A 19,142-nucleotide genomic window follows, 5' to 3' on the forward strand; every position below is an offset into this window, starting at 1 on the left:
GTCTTTCCAAATTACTGAGCTAACAGCCCCCTTGTTCGGGCTGTCATGGAGTGAGGGGCTCAGGGTCAGAGAGTCACAACTCCAGGGGTTTTTTGTTTTGGTTGATGTAACATAACTGACCCCATTTTGATGCCCTAAAGTAAAAATTATTCAACAAAGGATGTCCCACGGGGGAAAAACAGGTGCTTCTTGTCGTGGTCTTCTATTTAAATTAATTTTTGGAAATAATATAGGTATCCTTTTGCATACCACAATCTTTCTTCTTTTTCTCTGCCTCTTTTTAACTCTACAAGGACATTTGTTCCTTCAGGCGATAGGGTCACATGTACTAGATCAGAAGTCAGAAGATTCAAGGTTTTAATCTCTGTTTGGCACTAACGTGCCTCCCTGGCTACACCTCTCAGAAGAGCTTTTTTTTTTTTTTTTTTTTTTTCTGAGATGAAGTTTCACTCTTGTTGCCCAGGCTGGAGTGCAATGGCATGATCTCGGCTTATTGCAACCTCCGCCTCCCGGGTTCAAGTGATTCTCCTGCCTCAGCCTCCCAAGTAGCTGGGATTACAGGCATCCACCACCACGCCCGGCTAATTTTTTTGTATTTTTAGTAGAGACTGGGTTTCACCGTATTGGCCAGGCTGGTCTCAAACTCCTGACCTCAGGTGATCCACCCGCTTCGGCCTCCCTAAGTGTTGGGATTATAGGCGTGAGCCACCGCGCCTGGCCCCAGAATAGCTCTTTATCTTAAAAAATAACCCAGATAACGCAGGGGCTTGAACCAAACTGTGACCTGAAAAATTAAAACCAAGTCACACTAGATATTGAAGCTAGAGCCAGCTTAAACACGCATTTGAAAAAAATCAAAAACAAAAAAAAGCCAGATCTGAACCAGAGTAGTTGTGATTGTTTAACTCCCCAGGAATCATTTCAATCCCCTTTTCTATGTGCGCCGTACTCTCCGATGTCTAACCACACTTTCTGTATCATTTCTCTATTAAAAAACAAAAAACACTCAGATACATAAATCAAAGTGATCTTTGAAATATGTGGAAATTGATTTTAAGGATACTTTTTCTTCAAATCGTTAAATTGCTCTTTGGAGAAAACATATATTTTGGTTCGTAGCACTTAAATAAGCACAGTACCGTCTCGCTTTCTACTACTGACTTTTAGGAATATGAATAGTTGGCTCTTTTGTATCACTGCTGATAGTCTGTGGAGAGTATCTGAATGAAATAGAAAATTTAAGATTACTAACATTTTTGGATTTGGACAAATTTTGTTTTCCTTGAAACAAGCCTTGAAAACAGAGGGATTTCCCAAGACTGACATCAAGTCAGAAATAAACATCATTTTATTAAAATGAAAACACTAACCACACCATTGCAACAAGTTCTGCAAAATGAAGGTTTCTCTACCAGAAACTTTGGTTGGATATCCCCCATGGGTTGAAAAAGACTAAAGCAAGAGCAGTGGGATGTGAACACCCACCAGTGAGGAAGTGATTTCACCCCATCTACATCCTATAGCATAAGGTCATCAGTAATGAGCGCAGCATACTGTCGGTGAAGCGGTTGATCCCAATACTTTAAGTAGGGCCCCCAAACTGCACACTTCTTATTAAAGCATTTGTCTGTTCTTCCATGTACCACTCTGGAAGGGCGAGAGTAGGTGATGGCTCTCTGGGAGGGAAGCCCAGTATGTGGCCTGGAATGAATAGAGAGCTGGCACACACGGGAACAAGCCCGTGTCTTACCGCATTGGCTTCATTCTCCAACCAGGAGAGCCAAGCTGGTGCCAGGCAATGAACATGTATTCAGGAACCTCTGCATAGCAGGGCTTTTGGTTGGAAGTGCTCCAAAGGGTAGTCTAAATAGAATGCAAATTCTCTATGAGAGGACATTATCATTTACAGGGGCAGTTTTTCAGTTTTGAGACTGATTCACTGTTTATCATTTGCACTTGTCTAGAAAGTGCTAGAAGGGATAGTGACACCAGCACATGGGCAAAAGGAAAGTGACTGAGAACTATTTGTTTTTCTCATTAGCTTTTCTCTATGTAACTGAAGAACCACCCTCTGAAGAAGACAGATGAGTATTATCTCCATATACTAAAGGGATACACGTGCTTGCATTCATAGGGTCATTTTCACCTAAGAATGACTGCTCTAACATACATGGATTAAACCAGTGTAATATCTCCTGCTACCTTCTTGACTTCAAGTTGTTCCATAAATCTAGGCTTTAAATTAGAATTCTGTCTTCTAGTTCAGAGCTATCTTCTGCAGAAGCTATAGGAAACGAGGATAGAACTAGATTTTTTTTTTTTTTAAAGCAGACATAGACAAGTTTTTAAGCCCACATAGACAAGTGGGCTGGCTAAGTCCATGTTCTGGTCAGAGGCCTAATCTAATAAAGTGCACCTCTATGGAGACTGGCTTTCTAATAGTTAGGGTCACATCTTTCCTTCCACCTGGACTTGTGATGAGTTTCTCAGGTTGACCTCTGCTCCCACTCACCTTCTTTATTTCAAAAGCCTAGCACTGTCATTATACTTTCAAAACAGAATGATGTTTCACTGGTGAAGAAACAGGAGGAACTGACTGCTTTTAGTGCAAAAGTTTAAAAAAACCAAACCAAACAAACCCACAGAAAAAGCATGGCAATGCTTGTGGCGGCCATACCCATAACTCAACAGAGAGCTTTAGTCTGAGCTGCCTCAACACAGGGTTGGCCCTGCAGTTACAATTCCCCTGAACTACTGATGAGAAAATAGAAACACAAGCAGCAGCAGCAGAACAGTGAGCTCAGCAAACGTGGGCTTCTGATCCAATGGAAGTTCAAATACCGCACCTGCTAGTTTACTAGAGAGTGTGGCTGTCAGACAAATGGCATGGCCTGGCACAACCCTCCTTGCCTTCCTCCAATCCTTAAGGGATGCCGATGTCTGTTCACAGGGGTGAGGTGAGGACCCACTGGAATAGCTTGGACAGGCTGCCGGGCTCATACTCGAAGCTCCATAAATCATTTTAAATTAAAAGCTGCATCCTTCTAGAGTAGTGAAATACATAATTTTCAGCATGTTTTTTGGAGAAAATGAGTGAGTCCTTGAGTTCTAAGAGCAAGTACCACATCCGAATTTAACTACAAAAGGAGCTGGCTGAAGAGCTTTCCGGGACTAACTTGGGTTGGTGCTTACAGCATCAGCAGGGAGGCAAGGCCAGGACTGTGGGCTGGTTGGCGCCGCTGGCCACATAGCTCAGGCCTGACATCAGCGCCTGCCTGGCTGCAACCCCCTCTGACCCCAGCCCCTAAGAGGAAGCTTCTCCTGCAGGTTGGGTTTCTGTTAATACTGAGTCAGATATGGTCTCCCTTGAGAGTGGGTCTCTGGTGGGATGGGGAAAAAGGCAGCCTGTGTGGATATTCTGCTGTCTCCTTGACGCCTTTTTCAATTAGAAGGCACCTCACAAGGGCACATTCCTTTAGCCACTCACTCCAGCAACACCCCAGCTTTAACCACGCCCTGATCAACCAGGCCTGGCCTCAGTCAAACCACAAGAAAACAAACAAGGCTTTGATTCCTTTGTGAGAAAATCAAAGAGCTGCTGAAAATCACTTAAATGAGAAAAAAGAGAGGAGAGAGAGAGACAGAGAAAGAGAAAGAGCCCTCTATCACACACTGTTTACTACTTTCAACAAATGGACCCAATCAGAAAGAAAAAATTGGGGTTTAGCTTCTGAACCGCCTGGAAATGTTTGGTAGCTCCAAAGGCTCCTGCTGCCTGGTGAATAAAGTCTCTGAAATTAACCTTCAAGAGTCAACCTTCTAAAATTAAAAACAACAAACAAACAAACCAACAAACCCTTCAACATTCTCACCCTGGAAGAAAAGACTGCTTGCCAAATTCAAATTTGCCTTGGCCAAAGTAACCATTAGCAACTCATCCTCTAAATGAGATTATAAAGAAAGAATTTCCCCTTCAAGTTGGAGAAAACACCTTTCATGTGACCTCCAAACTATGTTACTTATTTTAAAGTTACACAAAACAAACTTGTCTTTTTCAGTTTTTGCTTACTCCCAAGCCGTGCTGCTTACAGAAGTGTATGGGATGAGGAGCCAGCAGGATGGTACCCTTGAGGGAGAACAGGGGGCCCGGGGTCCCTAGATGCTGGTCAGGTTCTGCTTATCCGGGGGTTGGTAGTTGTCCCACAGGTAAGCTTGCGGTGGAAACTCATTCCAATGCATACCTGAGTTTTGTGCTCTCTGAACATACGCTACACCTCAATAAAAAGTTTACTTGCAACCAAGGCAGAACAAAATACCCACTGTCTCTCAGAAGATAACAAAACTACCTTTGTATGTATGCACAGCCTGCAGAGAAGCACGCGTCCAGAAACGCCCGGCACATGTAACACACACACTTTACCACAGCAGGCGGCAGCTGGACCCACAGAGGACCAAACTCCATCCCTGAACAGAATCACTCTGCAGCTCCAACCTGTCACTCCCGAAAACATTTTTGAGCCTGGCAGTTAGCAGCTACTTTGAGAAACTGATTTTTCCATTCAAACCGGGAGAGAAGGTGGAGCTGGGTGCTGTTTTGAACTTCGGAGTAAACTTCATAAAAAATAACAAACATAGGTTGCACTGCCCGGACAGAGTTACAATACATTTTATATTTTTAAAAAGTGGGTACTTACCTATTTGGTCTTCAGGGATCAGCGACTCGATGGGGGGGTCCAGCTCCGAGCTCTGAGACAAATAGTTCTTGACCTGGGTCATGAACTGCCGGATGGTCTGCAGCATGTCGGTGCTGGACACGTGGCACTCCTTGTTCTCCTGCAGGAAGCTCACGTAGTCCTGCACTAAGCACCCGAAGTAGGTGCATTTGTCCCGGGAAAGCTCGGCGATCCTGCGGACCATCCGCTTCTCTGGCGTCATGAAGGAGCTGAACACCCCGCTCACCTTCTGCAGCTGGGACTTGACGAGCTTGGGCAGCACGAAGGAGCTGCTCCTTTTCTTTTTGGACTTGATGGGGGGCGCCATGGTCTCTTGGTCACTCTCCCCCTCGTAGTCCTCCAGGCTGCTGTTGGTGTCCGCCTCGTAGCCAAACAGAGGCATGCTCCGGTCGAACTCCAGCGAGTCGGAGGAGGAAGTAGAAATGCTCATGTCGCTCAGCCGCTGCCGGCCTCCATGGCACGGGGGCCGTGATTCAGAGCTGGGCGGCGGGGCCCTTGTGCAATCCCCCGGGGCGGCCTCAGGCGGGGCCCCACCTGGGCTGCCAGCTGTGCCCAGCTCCAGCTCCGGGCCCGCGCCCGGCCGGCCGCCGCTCAAGGTCTTTGCGCCGCCTTCTGCTTCCAGAAAAGAAGCCTGCTTCTTCAGGCGGGGTGGAGGGATGGGAGTTGGTTTCGTTCCAGGCAGAGCTACGTTCCCATGTTTGTTATGGTTGACTGTTTCTGGCATGCTCGTCTGGGTTTCAGTCCTGGCCAGCCGAGGGCTTGTGTGGAGACTATTAATAGCGGGTGGCGGGGGCCTGGGTGGGGGCGACCGAGTCCGCTCCGTGCCATTCGCGTTGGGAGTCCTTGTGCTCGGCCGTTTCAGGCCTCCACTGAGGTCCTGGCTGTGCACTTTCAAGAAAAGGGGATTAATAAAGCACAGGGCCCCGTTGGTCTGGCTGCACTCCAGCTCTGAAGGCGTCCTGGTTTTGATAGAATGCACTCCATTTATAAGGCAGAGCTGACGCAGGGAGGCAGGACAGACACCGTCCGAGGAGAGAGGCCTATGGGGAGGTGGAGGGTTCGGGGGTTTGCTGTCAGCTGGGGAGCTCCAGAAATCTGAAAGTCATTATCAGTGAACACAGAATGTAAATACGGTACACTCAGACCATTCCTTCACAAATTAAAAAAAAGCACACTGCATGACAACGCGAGTCTTGCGGGGTGGGGTGGGGGGTATGTTGTACCCAGGTTTACTGCATTCCTTTACTGGAAAGGGCAGAAAGGCTGCCAGGCCCAGCTGTGGGCTCACAGGAAAGCTCCAGGGGCCTGTCACCTTCAAAGCCCTGGAGAAATGGCTTGGCCAACATAGGATTCCAGCCCTGCCTTTCCACAGGTAACTTGGAAGAAAAAAAGGAACTAGAATTGTTCCAGTGTAAGCTCAAAAAAGGTCACTGGGGCTTCCTGACTTGCTTTACAAAAACTGAACCGACTTACAAAGCAACACCACTCTTTCCCAACAACTTCTCCTGGGATGCCCTCCACGGTGCAGCTGCCAGCCAAGGAATCGGGCCTTGAAGTTCCCCTTTAATGGGCAGGACCAGCAGCTGGGCCTGGGGGGATGTTACACAATCTGCCTAGGGTTTTACACATTCAGCATTAAAACCACCAAAGGAGGAAAACTACATTCATGGGTCCCATCAGCAGAAAAACCACAGCAAGCTTAATGTGCAGTGCAGGCCCAACCATTTACCTTTGTGGTTTGGAGTCCTTCCTTCCCAAATCCTATATAACCTCCTCACCATGCTCATAAATATGCAATGCTCTGCAAAGTAGTGCAGATTGCTTATTGATCTGTACTGCCTGTGTCTCCTCTTGCAGATGAGTCTCAGTGTTCCATGTAAGCTGAGGGAGGTAGTGCTGTGATCAGTGGTGCCTGTTATAGTTTCCATTTGGGATAGGTTATTCTTTTTTATTTTCCTATAGGCGGAGTCTTGCTCTGTCGCCCAGGCTGGAGTGCAGTGGCACGATCTTGGCTCACTGCAACCACCACCTCCCAGGTTCAAGTGATTCTCCTTCCTCAGCCTCCCGAGTAGCTGGGACTATAGGTGCACACCACCACGCCTGGCTAATTTTGGTGTTTTTAGGAGAGACGGGATTTTACCATGTTTACCAGGCTGGTCTCGAACTCCTGACCTCAGGTGATCCACCTGCCTCGGCCTCCCAAAGTGCTGGGATTACAGGTGTGAGCCACTGTACCTGGCCTGGAATGGGTTGTTCTCTATCTCTAGCTATGCTGTGCAGTGTCTTTCTTTCCCATGGGCCCAGAATGGCTGGCCATGGGAGGACTGAGATGAAGCCCTTTGGGAGTCCTAGCTCTCCCTTGTCTGTGTGGTGACAGCCGTGTCACCTGCCTTATGTAATCTATCCTGCATCCCTCCTTCTCTCTCCCCACTCCTGCACTGTTCGACAAGAAAGCCAACAGCCACAGGTGACTATTGAGCACTTGAAGTTGGCTAGTACAACTGAGGAAGTCAATATCAAATCTCATTCATTGTCAATCAATTTAAATTTTAGAACTGATGTTCTGTTCAGTTACTGGAAAACGTTTAAGTACCTTTGGAACTTGGTTATGAGAATCTACTTTTTTAATTGTGAATTTAATGAAATCTAAATACAAACCATGTATTTCTGACAAACATTCAGGGCCTGAGTTGAGATATGCTGTAAGTATAAAATAACTCATTGGGTTTCGAATACGTGGTATGACAAAAAGAATGTCAAACATTTCATACCTTAAAATTTTTTTATATTGGCTGCATGTAGAAATTATAATGTTTTGGATATATTAAATACAACAAAGTAAATTATTAAAATCAATTTAACCTGTGTGGCTACTAGAAAATTTCAAAGTACACACAGATTAGCCTTATGTTTCTATTAGCCAGGACAGCAGGTCTTGGAGAAATTACTTCCACCTCCTCTGAGTCCTCCTTAGACTTATACACTGTCACAGCTGTAAAACTTGTGTAAGGCTTCGTATACTTAGTTGATGTGTATATCTGTCTCCCATATAAACTACAAATCTCATTGGCAGTAGGTACAGGCACAGGGAGTGAGAGGGGATCTTATTAACCCTGAGTCCTTGGTCTGGGGCACAGTGTCTGCCACAAAGCAGACCCTCGAGAAATATTAGTTTGATGAACAGTATTTTTACTGAGGCACAGAATTTTAAAATACGCTATCTCTACACAAAATGGATAATATGCACATTGAGAATCACAAGTCGCATATATGTTAGTCAGCCCTCAGTCGCTTCTGGTTAGTAGCCACTGGAGCAAACTCTTTTCACCTCTCCCAGCATGGCACAAGCATTGTCCTTGACACTTTAGTCCTTCAGACTCAGCACTATGCACACACTAAGCCTGTGGACCATCAGACTGGAGCTATGTGGACAGAGGTCAGGAGAGAGACCTGAGACCCAGTGTAAATCTTCAAGAGGCCTAGAATCTAGTTGACAATATTGACTTAACTTCAGCAAGTATTTTAATCTCTCTCCAAAGGTATGCAGAACTTAGTTGCAAGAGAAGGTGCAACTTTTAAATAGGGACGTTTCTATGGCCTGAGAGTTTTACCAGTATTCTCTTTCCAAATCCCGTTACCCAGTCTTGCCATCAGACAGGCCTCAAACACAGAAGGTAATCCTTCTACACATACAATCTAAGTTTCATGGCCGAGCACTGTGGCGCACGCCTGTAATCCCAGCACTTTGGGACACCAAAGCGTGTGGATCACCAAAAGTCAGGATTTCGAGACCAGCTTGGCCAACGTGGTGAAAGGCTGTCTCTACTGAAAATACAAATATTATCTGGGTGTGATGGCAAGCGCCTGTAACCCCAGCTACTCGGGAGGCTAAGGTGGGAGGATCGCTTGAACCTGGGAGGCAGAAGCTGCAGTGAGCTGAGATCTCAACACTGCACTCCAGCCTGGGTGACAGAGCAAGATTCCCTCTGAAAAAAAAAAAAAAAATTGCAGTTTCAGCAGAAGGGAATTCAAAGCTATGCCCGGGCTCCTCTCTGAAGCTTCCTTGGAAATGGTGCTTGCTTCAAAACAAGTTCTTTAAATTAAGAGAAAATTATGCCAGAGGAGGAATACATACATCTTTTATTTGCTGGGTCAAGTATCATAGTGAGTGAAGTCCTAAAATCTTAAGAGAATTTCCTCTTTTGATCTAGGAGGAACATTTTTTGCAAAAGCTAAACCCACATAGATTCCCCCAAGGCAATGGGGAAAAGAAGTTAAAGTGGGTGAGTTGTATGTCTTGATCCATTGTCAACCATTGTCCAGCAGAACTGTGGGACTTAGGGGACACTGGCAAAGGGTCAGGATGGGGAAGCAAGTACCCAGCTGCCAGACCAAGGATCCCCGACCGGGTTAGGACATGGGCCAGAACAGCAGGACAAGAATTGAACGACGAGAGAGGAAGTGGGACAGATGTTACTCTAGATGTCTGTGCTGTCAAATTCCTCAAAGCACAGAAGTGCCATCAATGCCCATGTGCCCCTCAAAAAAAAAAAATCATGCACACGAGATGCACTACACTGGATTTCTCTGTCAAGTGCTGCCTCTCCCCAGTAAGATGCCTCAGAAAGGGAAGACATCAACACGTTACAGATGTTTACATGAGGACGTCAACATTTTGGGTAGCCCAAACTCATTGATGGAGAAGCTGGAGAGCTTGACGGAACAACGTAGCCTCAGTGAGCTCACCATTGACTCTGCTCCATGGATTCATTTTTAGATAGACTCAGGCAGGGGGCACACACTTACTTAGTCCCATCTGGGCCAGTTCTTCAAGCTGAGCCTCCGACTTGGCTGTTGCAATGGCATAAGGCAACTTCAAGGTAAATGGCAGAACATCCCTGATTGTTCAGAAAAAGAGAGAATGTTTGTAATTACATGTCTGGTTTCTATCTTGTGTTTATTTTCATCATGGAGATGTGTTAGCTTAAACTGTTTAAAATGTCCTAAGTAGACACCATACCATATCAACAAAGTTATCTTTCCTGGTGGTAAAACTTAACACTTACAATTCCTGTCTGCATTATCACACTCAGGACAGGCTGAGAGAAAAACCAGCATAGTTTCAGTATCAAAGTAGGGACCCAATTGCCCTGCTGGGTAGCTAAAAGGTATGTAGAGTTTACATCAGACTCGCTGACTTGTTGGTAGATCTAGCATGCATATAAAACATTATGTACTAATTCACTGAATGCCCATGTGAATGTTGGGCCGAAAACTGCCTGGGCAGGAATGTGGAATCCTAAACCGAGATGAATTAGCCCATTGCCTTGCACACTGCAGGCTCTCAGTGAATATCTGTCGGCTTTACTTATGAAATCTTCCCATTAGAGCCCACACATTGGCCTTGGTGTGCTGGAGACAAAACTTTCTCCTGTGTTTGAAGGCAGAGCTTCTCTAATGTACAGATAGATACCCAGGGTCTCGTTATACTGCACACTCTGATTCCAGGGGTCTGGGAGGGACTGGAGATTCGGCATTTCTGCCAAGCTCTTAGAGGATGCTGATGCTGCTGGACCCTGGATGAGGCTTTGAATAGGAAAGCAAGTCTAAGGTCCCTCATGCCAATAACCCTGGCACCCAAGCAGCATGGTGCCACGTGCAGATGGACAAACACACATGGCAGAGAGAGCAACAGACCCAACAGGAGAGAGCCCAGCCAGCATCAGGGGCCTGCCACAGCCATGGGCCATGACTTGCTTTCTTGGAAAGGGCAAAGGCAGACTTAAACATTTGCTCATGTTCATACACAAAGGTTAGGACCATGCTCTAAGCACTGGTGAATTCCCCACAGGGCAAAGCACAACACTGTCCTGACACAGACAGGCAGAAAGTGCTTGAATGAATGAATCAATGAATGAATATTCAATAACTGGTGACTTAATCAAAAAGGAGAGTTTGTTTGTTTGTTTCTTTTTCCAGTGGTGGTAATAGTCTTACAAAGAAATAATTATTCATTCATTTGTTCCACAGATGTTTATGATCATCTGCGATGTGCCAGACAGTGCATCAGGGGCTGGGAACAAAACAGATGGAAGTTCCTGCCTGCATGGAGCTCCACGTCAGGGGATACCAATAGACAATAAGCAAATACACAATTTACAGAATCTATGAGAAGGAGATCCATGACATGGATAAAAATGAAGCAGGAAAGGAGAATAAAAGAATGTTTGAGTGTGAAGGTGGCCAGACAAGGCTTCATGACCAGGCAGCATTTGACTGAAGATCTAATGGTGGCCAGGGGTTAAATCATGAAGGGAAGGACCTTCCAGGCAGAGTGAGCAGCAGGTGCAAAGGCCCTGGGGTGGGGAGGGTCTGGCATGGATGAAGAACAGCAAGGAGACCACTGTGGCTGGAAAGTGCTGGTAAGGAACACAACTTGGAGTCCTGCCTGGATTTCATCATCATGAGACGTGCTGAGAATCGCTACTAACGAGAATAATGATACCAAACAACCTATTGTTTATGGTAAAATTAGGCAACATTCTTGGATAAACCAGATTAAATCTGGATGACTGGAGAATTTTGGAGCCATGGAAGCTGTTAACAATGAATAACAAATTAGTAAGTCAATGAAAAGAAGAAAAAAACAAGAAGGTTTTGACACTGTACTACTCTGCTAATGTAAAGCCAGGAGGCTGCTCTTTCTTGGGGGTCAGGCCCAGATCACCTCTTCCTTCCACGAGACCTTTCACTTGTCCTCAAATGTTGTGAGCACCCCCTTTGCTTGGCCACTTGTGTCTGTTTGAGATGAAGCAGGCAGCACTGCAGGGGATTGCTGTGTCTGTAATAGCTGCTGCCTGACCTGGCAGGGCGGCAACCCTGATGATAATCTCAAGTGAAGATTAATGGGAACCACAGCCTTGTAACACCAAACTAGACTGTAAATATATGTTTGTGTGGATGGACCAACTTAATTAAAATCTACTTTCCTCAGACAATTTGGGGGGAAAGCTGCATACCACAAAACCAACCTATGTTTGTATTAAGCTTTTACCTTGCTCAGTGCAGTACCTGGAGCTTAAACATCACATGACTGGTTTGGGGTTTTCTTAATGATATATGACAGGAAGCCACACCTGTCCTTGGTTAATGGATGGTTTCAGGCTTTGATCTACTAGAAAATTAGATGTTGTATATGCATCCTCTCCCACTGTGCCAACCAGGGTGCATCCCAGCATCTTCACACACACATGCCCACACGCATGCACATGTGTGCACATGCACACACACACACAGGGACACCTTCTCACTTACATCCTATTAAAGAAAGGGGCCTCAATTCTAAAGCTTGCATAACAGACAAACAAAAGCCATCATCTTAGATAGAAATGTTTCACCCAAGAGTTAAAACATGTGCAGTCCAGATTTATTTTGTTTAACTTTGCTCTATACGTAGATTTCTAAAGGGGAGGGGACAAAGATCATCGGGCAACTACTATTAAATTACAGCAGGCACTGTAACTCGTGTGGGGCCTGGAACAGCCCTGGGAGGAAGTCGTGATGCCCCCATTCTGTGGATCAGGAGCAGATGATGACGCAGACAAGTGAGGTCCCTAGCACACCCTCGCAGAGCTAATGGAGGTGAAGTGAGGGTCGAAACCCAGATGTGTTGGACCCTAAGGTCTGAGCAGCTGAATAGTATGGTGGGAAAATATGGGCTTTGGCATTAAGGCAGGCCTGAGTTCAACTCCCATAACTGTCACTTACTGATTGAATGATTGTGGGCACGTGCTTCACTTTTTCTGCCTCAGTGTTTTCATCATCCTAATTTATAGGGTTGCCATGAGGATTAGAAATATGTATGTATGGTGCTTAGCACAGATATAGAAGACCCCTAAAATTATTATTTCCTCTATTCTGGTCTGAGGACAAGCAGCATTAGCCTCATCCCCTGGGAGCTCGCTGGAAATGCAAAACCTCAGGTACCACCCCAGACCCACTGAATCGGATTCTGCATTTAACAAGACTCCAAATGACTCTAGCACTCTCACTACTACACTGATAACACCAAATCAACAGAGCGCTGCCAGGCATTGCGGGTGAAGGTGTGCAGTCACTATTTGTATTCTCGACACTCTTCAGCGAGCCTTCCCACTATGGCAAATCCTATGTTTATTGATTTGTGAATTCTCTTGTGCAATGCATATTTGCATATGCATGCTGTGTGAAACACCAGAACCAATAATCCAATCACTTTCTTTACTTGAATATATTTATATACTAACAACCAACTAAAAAATGTCACAAATATTCTCATAAGACTGGGTAAATCACCTACCAATTGCTAAGAACATAGATGAGTAGCATAGAAAGAGAAACAAAAACATCAAATATCTGCATTTTGGAACAAACGGGGAAATTAATCTTGGCCTTCCTACCTGCAAAACATCAATTTTGGAGTTTTCCTGTAAGTACCTTATATATTGGTATCATGCTTTATAGTTTATAAGGCTTTCATATACTTTATCTCCTTGCATCTTCAAACAGTCCTGGACAGCAAGTACTCCAGTCTACCATGAACACTGATGGTAACTTTTCTATGCTATTGCCAAATATTGCTTTGTAGGTGTAATGATTTTTCCCAACAACTCCACAATTACCAAAAAGCAAACAGTGAAAAGTAAATATCAGCCGGCTTCACCCCTGGCCAACATGTTAGCATTGAGACTTCCTCCTCCAACCTGGTTGGCTTTAGGCCAGACCAGATGTGGTTCCCTGGGGATGAGTGAGTGTGTGTGTGTGTGTGTGTGTGTGTGTGTGTGTGTTGGGGGCTGTGCTTCTGCACCAGCCTCCTCTCTTTGGGCAGCACATTTCATTTCCTCACACAGGCTTAAGAGATCTGCCCAAATCATGGCAGGCAGGTTGCATCCTCTTGGGAGGTGCTCCCAGGTACTGGTCCCATTCTCAGTGAAGCCCTCATTTTCTTCCTGCTGGTGAGCAGCGCTGAATTCCTCCTCTGGAAGTGCCTCCCCTTCCTGAGGCCATTTATTGTGTGGCTTCAGCTGACCTGGAGACTTCAGAGGGTGAAGAGCTTAGTGGCTCCTGGCCGGGCACGGTGCTCACGCCTGTAATCCCAGCACTTTGGGAGGCTGAGGTGGGCAGATTGCCTGAGGTCAGGAGTTTGAGACCAGCCTGGCCAACGTAGTAAAACCCCGTCTCTACTAAAAATACAAAAATTAGCTGGGCATGGTGGTGCATGCCTGTAATCCCAGCTACTCAGGAGGCTGAGGCAGGAGAATCGCTTGAACCCAAGGAGGTAGAGGTTGCAGTGAGCCGAGATCATGCCATTGCACCCCAGCCTGGACAACAGAAGTGAAACTCCATCTCAAAAAAAAAAAAAAAAAAAGCACGTAGTGCCTCCTGCCCTCTGGCAGAGTCTAGTCAACAGGCACTTGGTCTTTGAGAAACAACCTAATTCTTAAATTAAAATAAACTGAGCCAAACTCAAATAAACTCCCCAGCCTATATGTGTGTTAGCTGTGAGAAGTGATGTCTGAAAACATCCTAGTAACACATTTTCCTGTCTCTGCCATATCAGCTGCCATGGACAGAGAAAAGGAGGCCAAACTGAACTCAGCCCCATAAGAGGAGGCAAGGCCAATCCCTGCAGATAACGAGAATTTTGATTCTTAATTACTGAAAAAACACTTGATGTGAAAAAACTGTTATTGCTAGTAAGAAAAAAATGGAAAAAAAAAAAAAAAAAAGCCTTTCACAATGCACACCCTGTTGACTCTGGTTAATATTCTGATTCTGGGTGGGGTGCGGTGGCTCACACCTGTAATCCCAGCACTTTGGGAGGCCGAGGCGGGTGAATCATCTGAGGTTAGGAGTTCAAGACCAGCCTGGTCAACATGGTGAAAACCTGTCTCTACTAAAAATACAAAAAATTAGCCGGGCATAGTGGCAGGCGCCTGTAATCTCAGCTACTCAGGAGGCTGAGTCGGGAGAATTGCTTGATCTCAGGAGGCAGAGGTTGTAGTGAGCCAAGATCGTACCACTGCTCTCCAGCCTGGGTGACAGAGTGAGACTTCATCTCAAAAAAAAAAAAAAAAAAAGCAAAAAACTGATTTTGGACTTAACATTGTATAGAACAAAATAGTTGCTTTGGTTATGAAAAGGACATGAGCACCCAGTTGGCCTGAAGGACAAGACTGATGGGCTGGTTTAAGGAACCCACATTTGTAGAATGAACTCCATCCCTTATAGAGTTTTCAGAGGCATTATCATGAACCTTTCAAAGTCACAGGCTTGCATGCACAGTCCCTTTCTGTGTGTATGTGTGTGTGCGCGTGTGTGTATGTGTGTGCATGTGTGTGTGCATGTGTGCACGTATGTGCATGTGTATGTGTGTTTCCTGCTTGATGGGTCTGGCTGAAAGGAGCCTTGGGAGCAGCTTGAAGAAATAATCATATGAAGGATAATTTATGTTTGGAGGGCTTGGGGTAGTTGTTTTGACCTTAAACCTGGCATGATGTGTACTTGGTGAACCCGTTCACTTGGTGAACATTTTACTTAAGTAACCAGTCTTAATCTGCCAACATCAAATAGGTGGCCAGCCTCCTAGATCCTTCAAGAAACCTCAGGTTAATTATATCCCACACACCAAACAGGGCCTTGAAACCATATGAGAGGAAGAGGCCTTACCTGCTGATGCAGTAGAAAGCAATGAGCCGGAATAAATCTGCAAAACTGATTCCTGAGCCTTCCAGGGAAAAGGCTGGAAAAGAGATTTCAGAAACCAGCTGATTCTCCCTGAGCACGTTCTGGGACAGGAACAGCCCCCTAAACACCACGTGTGTGGGACCATCTGAGTACTCTCAAACAAACTACCGTGTGGCTTATCAGAACCAGCTGTGCAGAGGAGGCATGTCAGCCAGCAGCCACCGGTAAACAGCCGATGAACTGGAAGTTCATCGCTTGACTCATGCCGAGCACATGCTCCAGTGCTTGGTAAACAGACCAGGACAGACTTGAGTTGCACAACTGTCTTTTTTTTAACTTCAGAACAAAAAGGGCAGGGGACAAGGGGCCAGTCTATCTGGATTGTATCAGCACAGGACAGGGCTTGGGGAACACCAAAACCCCTACTCCCCTCGATCCCTTGACGCTCCTAGGACACACACTTCCCTGGTCACTCCTTTTTGCCATAACAGAGCACCTGTGATAAAAGCGCACGGGAGAAGGAATGTAGAGCTGGGAGGATATAACGAGGTTCCCCGAAATCAGCTTTTGGTTAAATTCAACATGAAAGATTCCAAAACTGGCCGGGCATGGTGCCTCATGCATGTAATCCCAGCACTTTGGGAGGCCGAGGAGGGAGGATCTCTTGAGCCCAGGAGTTTGGGACCAGCCTGGGCATTATAGCGAGACTACATCTCTCTTTTTTTTTTTCTCTCTCTCACTTTTTTTTAAAACAAAGATTCTAAGACGCATTTACTTGGAGTGTTGTTCCCCCCTCCACCCCTGCCCCAGTGTTCAAATTTTCTAACACAGAAGACATGTTCTGGGCCGGCCGTGGTGGCTCATGCCCGTAATCCCACCACTTTGTGAGGCCAAGGTGGGTGGATCACCTGAGGTCAGGAGTTTGAGACCAGCCTGGCCAACATGGCAAAACCCTGTCTCTACTAAAAATACAAAAGTTAGCTGGATGTGGTGACACACACCTGTAATCCCAGCTATTTGGGAGGCTGAGGGAGGAGAATCATTTGAACCAGGGAGGTGGACGTTGCAGTGAGCCGAGATCGAGCCACTGCACTCTAGCCTGGGTGACAGAGAAAGATTCTGTCTCAAAAAAAAAGAAGACACATACTGTCAAGATGGTGGTGTGGCATTTTGCACATCTTCCAAATGCTGGAGCAGCAAGTGGTCTGACTTCAAATACTCATGAATGTGCCAGCCAGCCCTCACAGCACCTCAGCTGAGCAACTCACACTGATATTCCTCTGAAGATTTGAAATATCCTCAGTTTTATGAAGATTTCTTCAATCCGATGTGTTTCGTCTCACTCATACCCTCATTTATTTTGCTTATTTGCCTTTTTTTTTTTTTTTGGAGACAGAGTTTCGCTGTTGTTGCCCAGGTTGGAGTGCAATGGTGCAATCTCAGTTCACTGCAACCTCCATCTCCCGGGTTCAAGTGATTCTCCTGTCTAAGCCTCCCAAGTAGCTGGGATTACAGGCATATACCACCAGGCCTGGCTAATCTTGTATTTTTAGTAGAGACGGGGTTTCTCCATGTCAGGCTGGTCTCGAACTGCTGACCTCAGGTGATCCACCCACCTCGGCCTCCCAAAGTGCTGGGAATACAGGTGTGAGCCACTGCGCCTGGCCGCTTATTTGCTTTTTTGTATTATTTTATTATTTCTGTAGCACCCCCAAAAAACATCCATACCTCTACACGTATACCATCACAGACACACACAGACACACAGAAACAACAAACACACATGTGTGCCACAATTTGTAGAGTTAAGTAGGAGGGAACTAATTTGGAGCAGGTTAGCTTCTCCAAGCCTCAGTTTTCTCATCTGGAAAATGGACTCTAATAGTACTTTCCTTATCTCCCAGAAGGGTGGTCGGGGGAGCTGAAATTTTTAAAAAATGAAATAATTTATGTGAAAGCATTGTTTCCAAATATGAGGTGTTGTTTATTATTAAGCTGCACTGTCCGTAAGTTATGACAAAATATCTGAATATTTATTTATTTGAGATAGAGTCTCACTCTGTCGCCCAGGCTGGAGTGCAATGGCACAATCTTGGCTCACTGCAACCTCCACCTCCTGGGTTCAAGCGATTCTCCTGCCTCAGCCTCCTGAGTAGATGGGATTACAGGCTTGCGCCACCACACCTAGCTAATTTTCGTGTTTTCAGTAGAGACAGAGTTTCACCATGTTGCCCAGGCTGGTCTCGAACCCCTGGCCTCAAGTGATCCGCCCACCTCAGCCTCCCTGAATGTTTTTATAGCAAGTCCTTCCTTCGCCTCAATTCACAGAGAAGATAAACAGGCCCTGACTGAGAAGGGGCCATTGCAGTGGGACCCAGGCCTGTGGTAACTAGTTATGACCAGGCTTATGCTTTATTTAAACAAGCTCTTTTAACCACTTGAAGCCACCTGGAGAAGATTAGGGAAGTGATTGAGGCCTCATCAAATTATGGGGCAAAAACCTTTGGCCACAAGGACCTCAACGAACAACCAGGAAGCTTCCACACACATTGCCCATGCTTCTGGAAGAGGCGAGGAAGTGGCTTCCGACCAACACATCCATGGTGCTCCACTTTGGACATTAGGGAGGAATTTAAAAACCAGTTAGATCTGTGGCTTCTTGCCTCGTGGACTTTTTTTTTTTTTTTAATATTTTTGGGTTGTTTTTTCATTTTTAAGACATGGTTTGGCTCTGTTGCCCAGGCTGGAGTGCAGTGGCACAATCACGGCTCACTGCGCTGAAGTGATCCCACCTCAGCCTGAGTAGCTGGGACTACAGGCGTGTGCCATCATTCCTGGCTAATTTTTTTTTTTTTGTAGAGATGGAGTTTTGCCATGTTGCCCAGGCTGGTCTCAAACTCCTGAGCTCAAGCAACCCTCTGGCCTTGGCCTCCCAAAGCGCTAGGATTACAGGTGTGAGCCACGGCACACAGCCCCTCGCAGACTTTCAAAAGCCAATTCAGAATTAATTAATTCACTTAATATAAATTCATTATCAATTCACCTAACACATTATTAACTCAATATGAATTCAGTATCTTTCAAACAGTGGGTTTGCAATGTACCTTCTGGTTGCGTCCTAATGTATTTACATTATTGGCTGGATTCCGCCTGCTCATGCGCCTTTCGGGGGAAGTTTTTCCCTGGCATCCACGACCTTGTGGCCTTGTGAGATCCAGGTTGACAATTGAGCTGGAGGCGGTTCACAGTCAGCCTGGCAGGTTTTATCCTCCCCTGACTCAGTTAAAGGTCATTTGGCTCAGCAAGATTGTGCCCTCCCGGCTGAGTAGAATCTCATCTCGGCCCTGAAATTGACCTTCGTCTACACCTTCAGCTTCTCCAAATGCAGGAGGTGAGGTGCTGGGAAATCGGGAAGCAAGTGGGAATCCCAAGCTCTGTCTTGCTTCTGAGCTCTCTCCTCCTGGCCTGCTCCTCCCACTCCTCCCCCTTTGATGGGCAGATCCATCTTCCGATCCTTTCTTGGAGGCTGGCAGTACATCAGAACTGTGTGTTCCCTTTTTTATTTAAAATTTGGCCTCCCGACACTCCACATTTCCAATGACCAATCGTGGAACAGCAGAAAGAAAACCAACACTTCTGAACACCACTCTCCCTTCAAAATGTTCATCGAACGGTTGGATTCTG

The 19,142-nt window shown here is 45.9% G+C and overlaps 1 protein-coding gene across 3 annotated transcripts in view; it reads right to left on the minus strand.

The window, feature by feature from the left end:
• RIN2 (Ras and Rab interactor 2) overlaps positions 1 to 19,142 on the minus strand; it is a 115,614-nt gene that overhangs the window by 21,925 nt on the left and 74,547 nt on the right. For all 3 annotated transcript variants that reach the window (XM_030825804.1, XM_030825806.1, XM_030825805.1), the window contains 3 exons: positions 15,441 to 15,513; positions 9,540 to 9,631; positions 4,695 to 5,828 (listed from right to left, as the gene is read on the minus strand). In XM_030825804.1, coding sequence (XP_030681664.1) covers positions 4,695 to 5,828; positions 9,540 to 9,631; positions 15,441 to 15,513 — 1,299 coding nt within the window. The remainder of the gene's footprint in view (positions 1 to 4,694; positions 5,829 to 9,539; positions 9,632 to 15,440; positions 15,514 to 19,142) is intronic.

Source organism: Nomascus leucogenys, chromosome 13 (genome assembly GCF_006542625.1).
Source record: "Nomascus leucogenys isolate Asia chromosome 13, Asia_NLE_v1, whole genome shotgun sequence".
NCBI lineage: Eukaryota > Metazoa > Chordata > Mammalia > Primates > Hylobatidae > Nomascus > Nomascus leucogenys.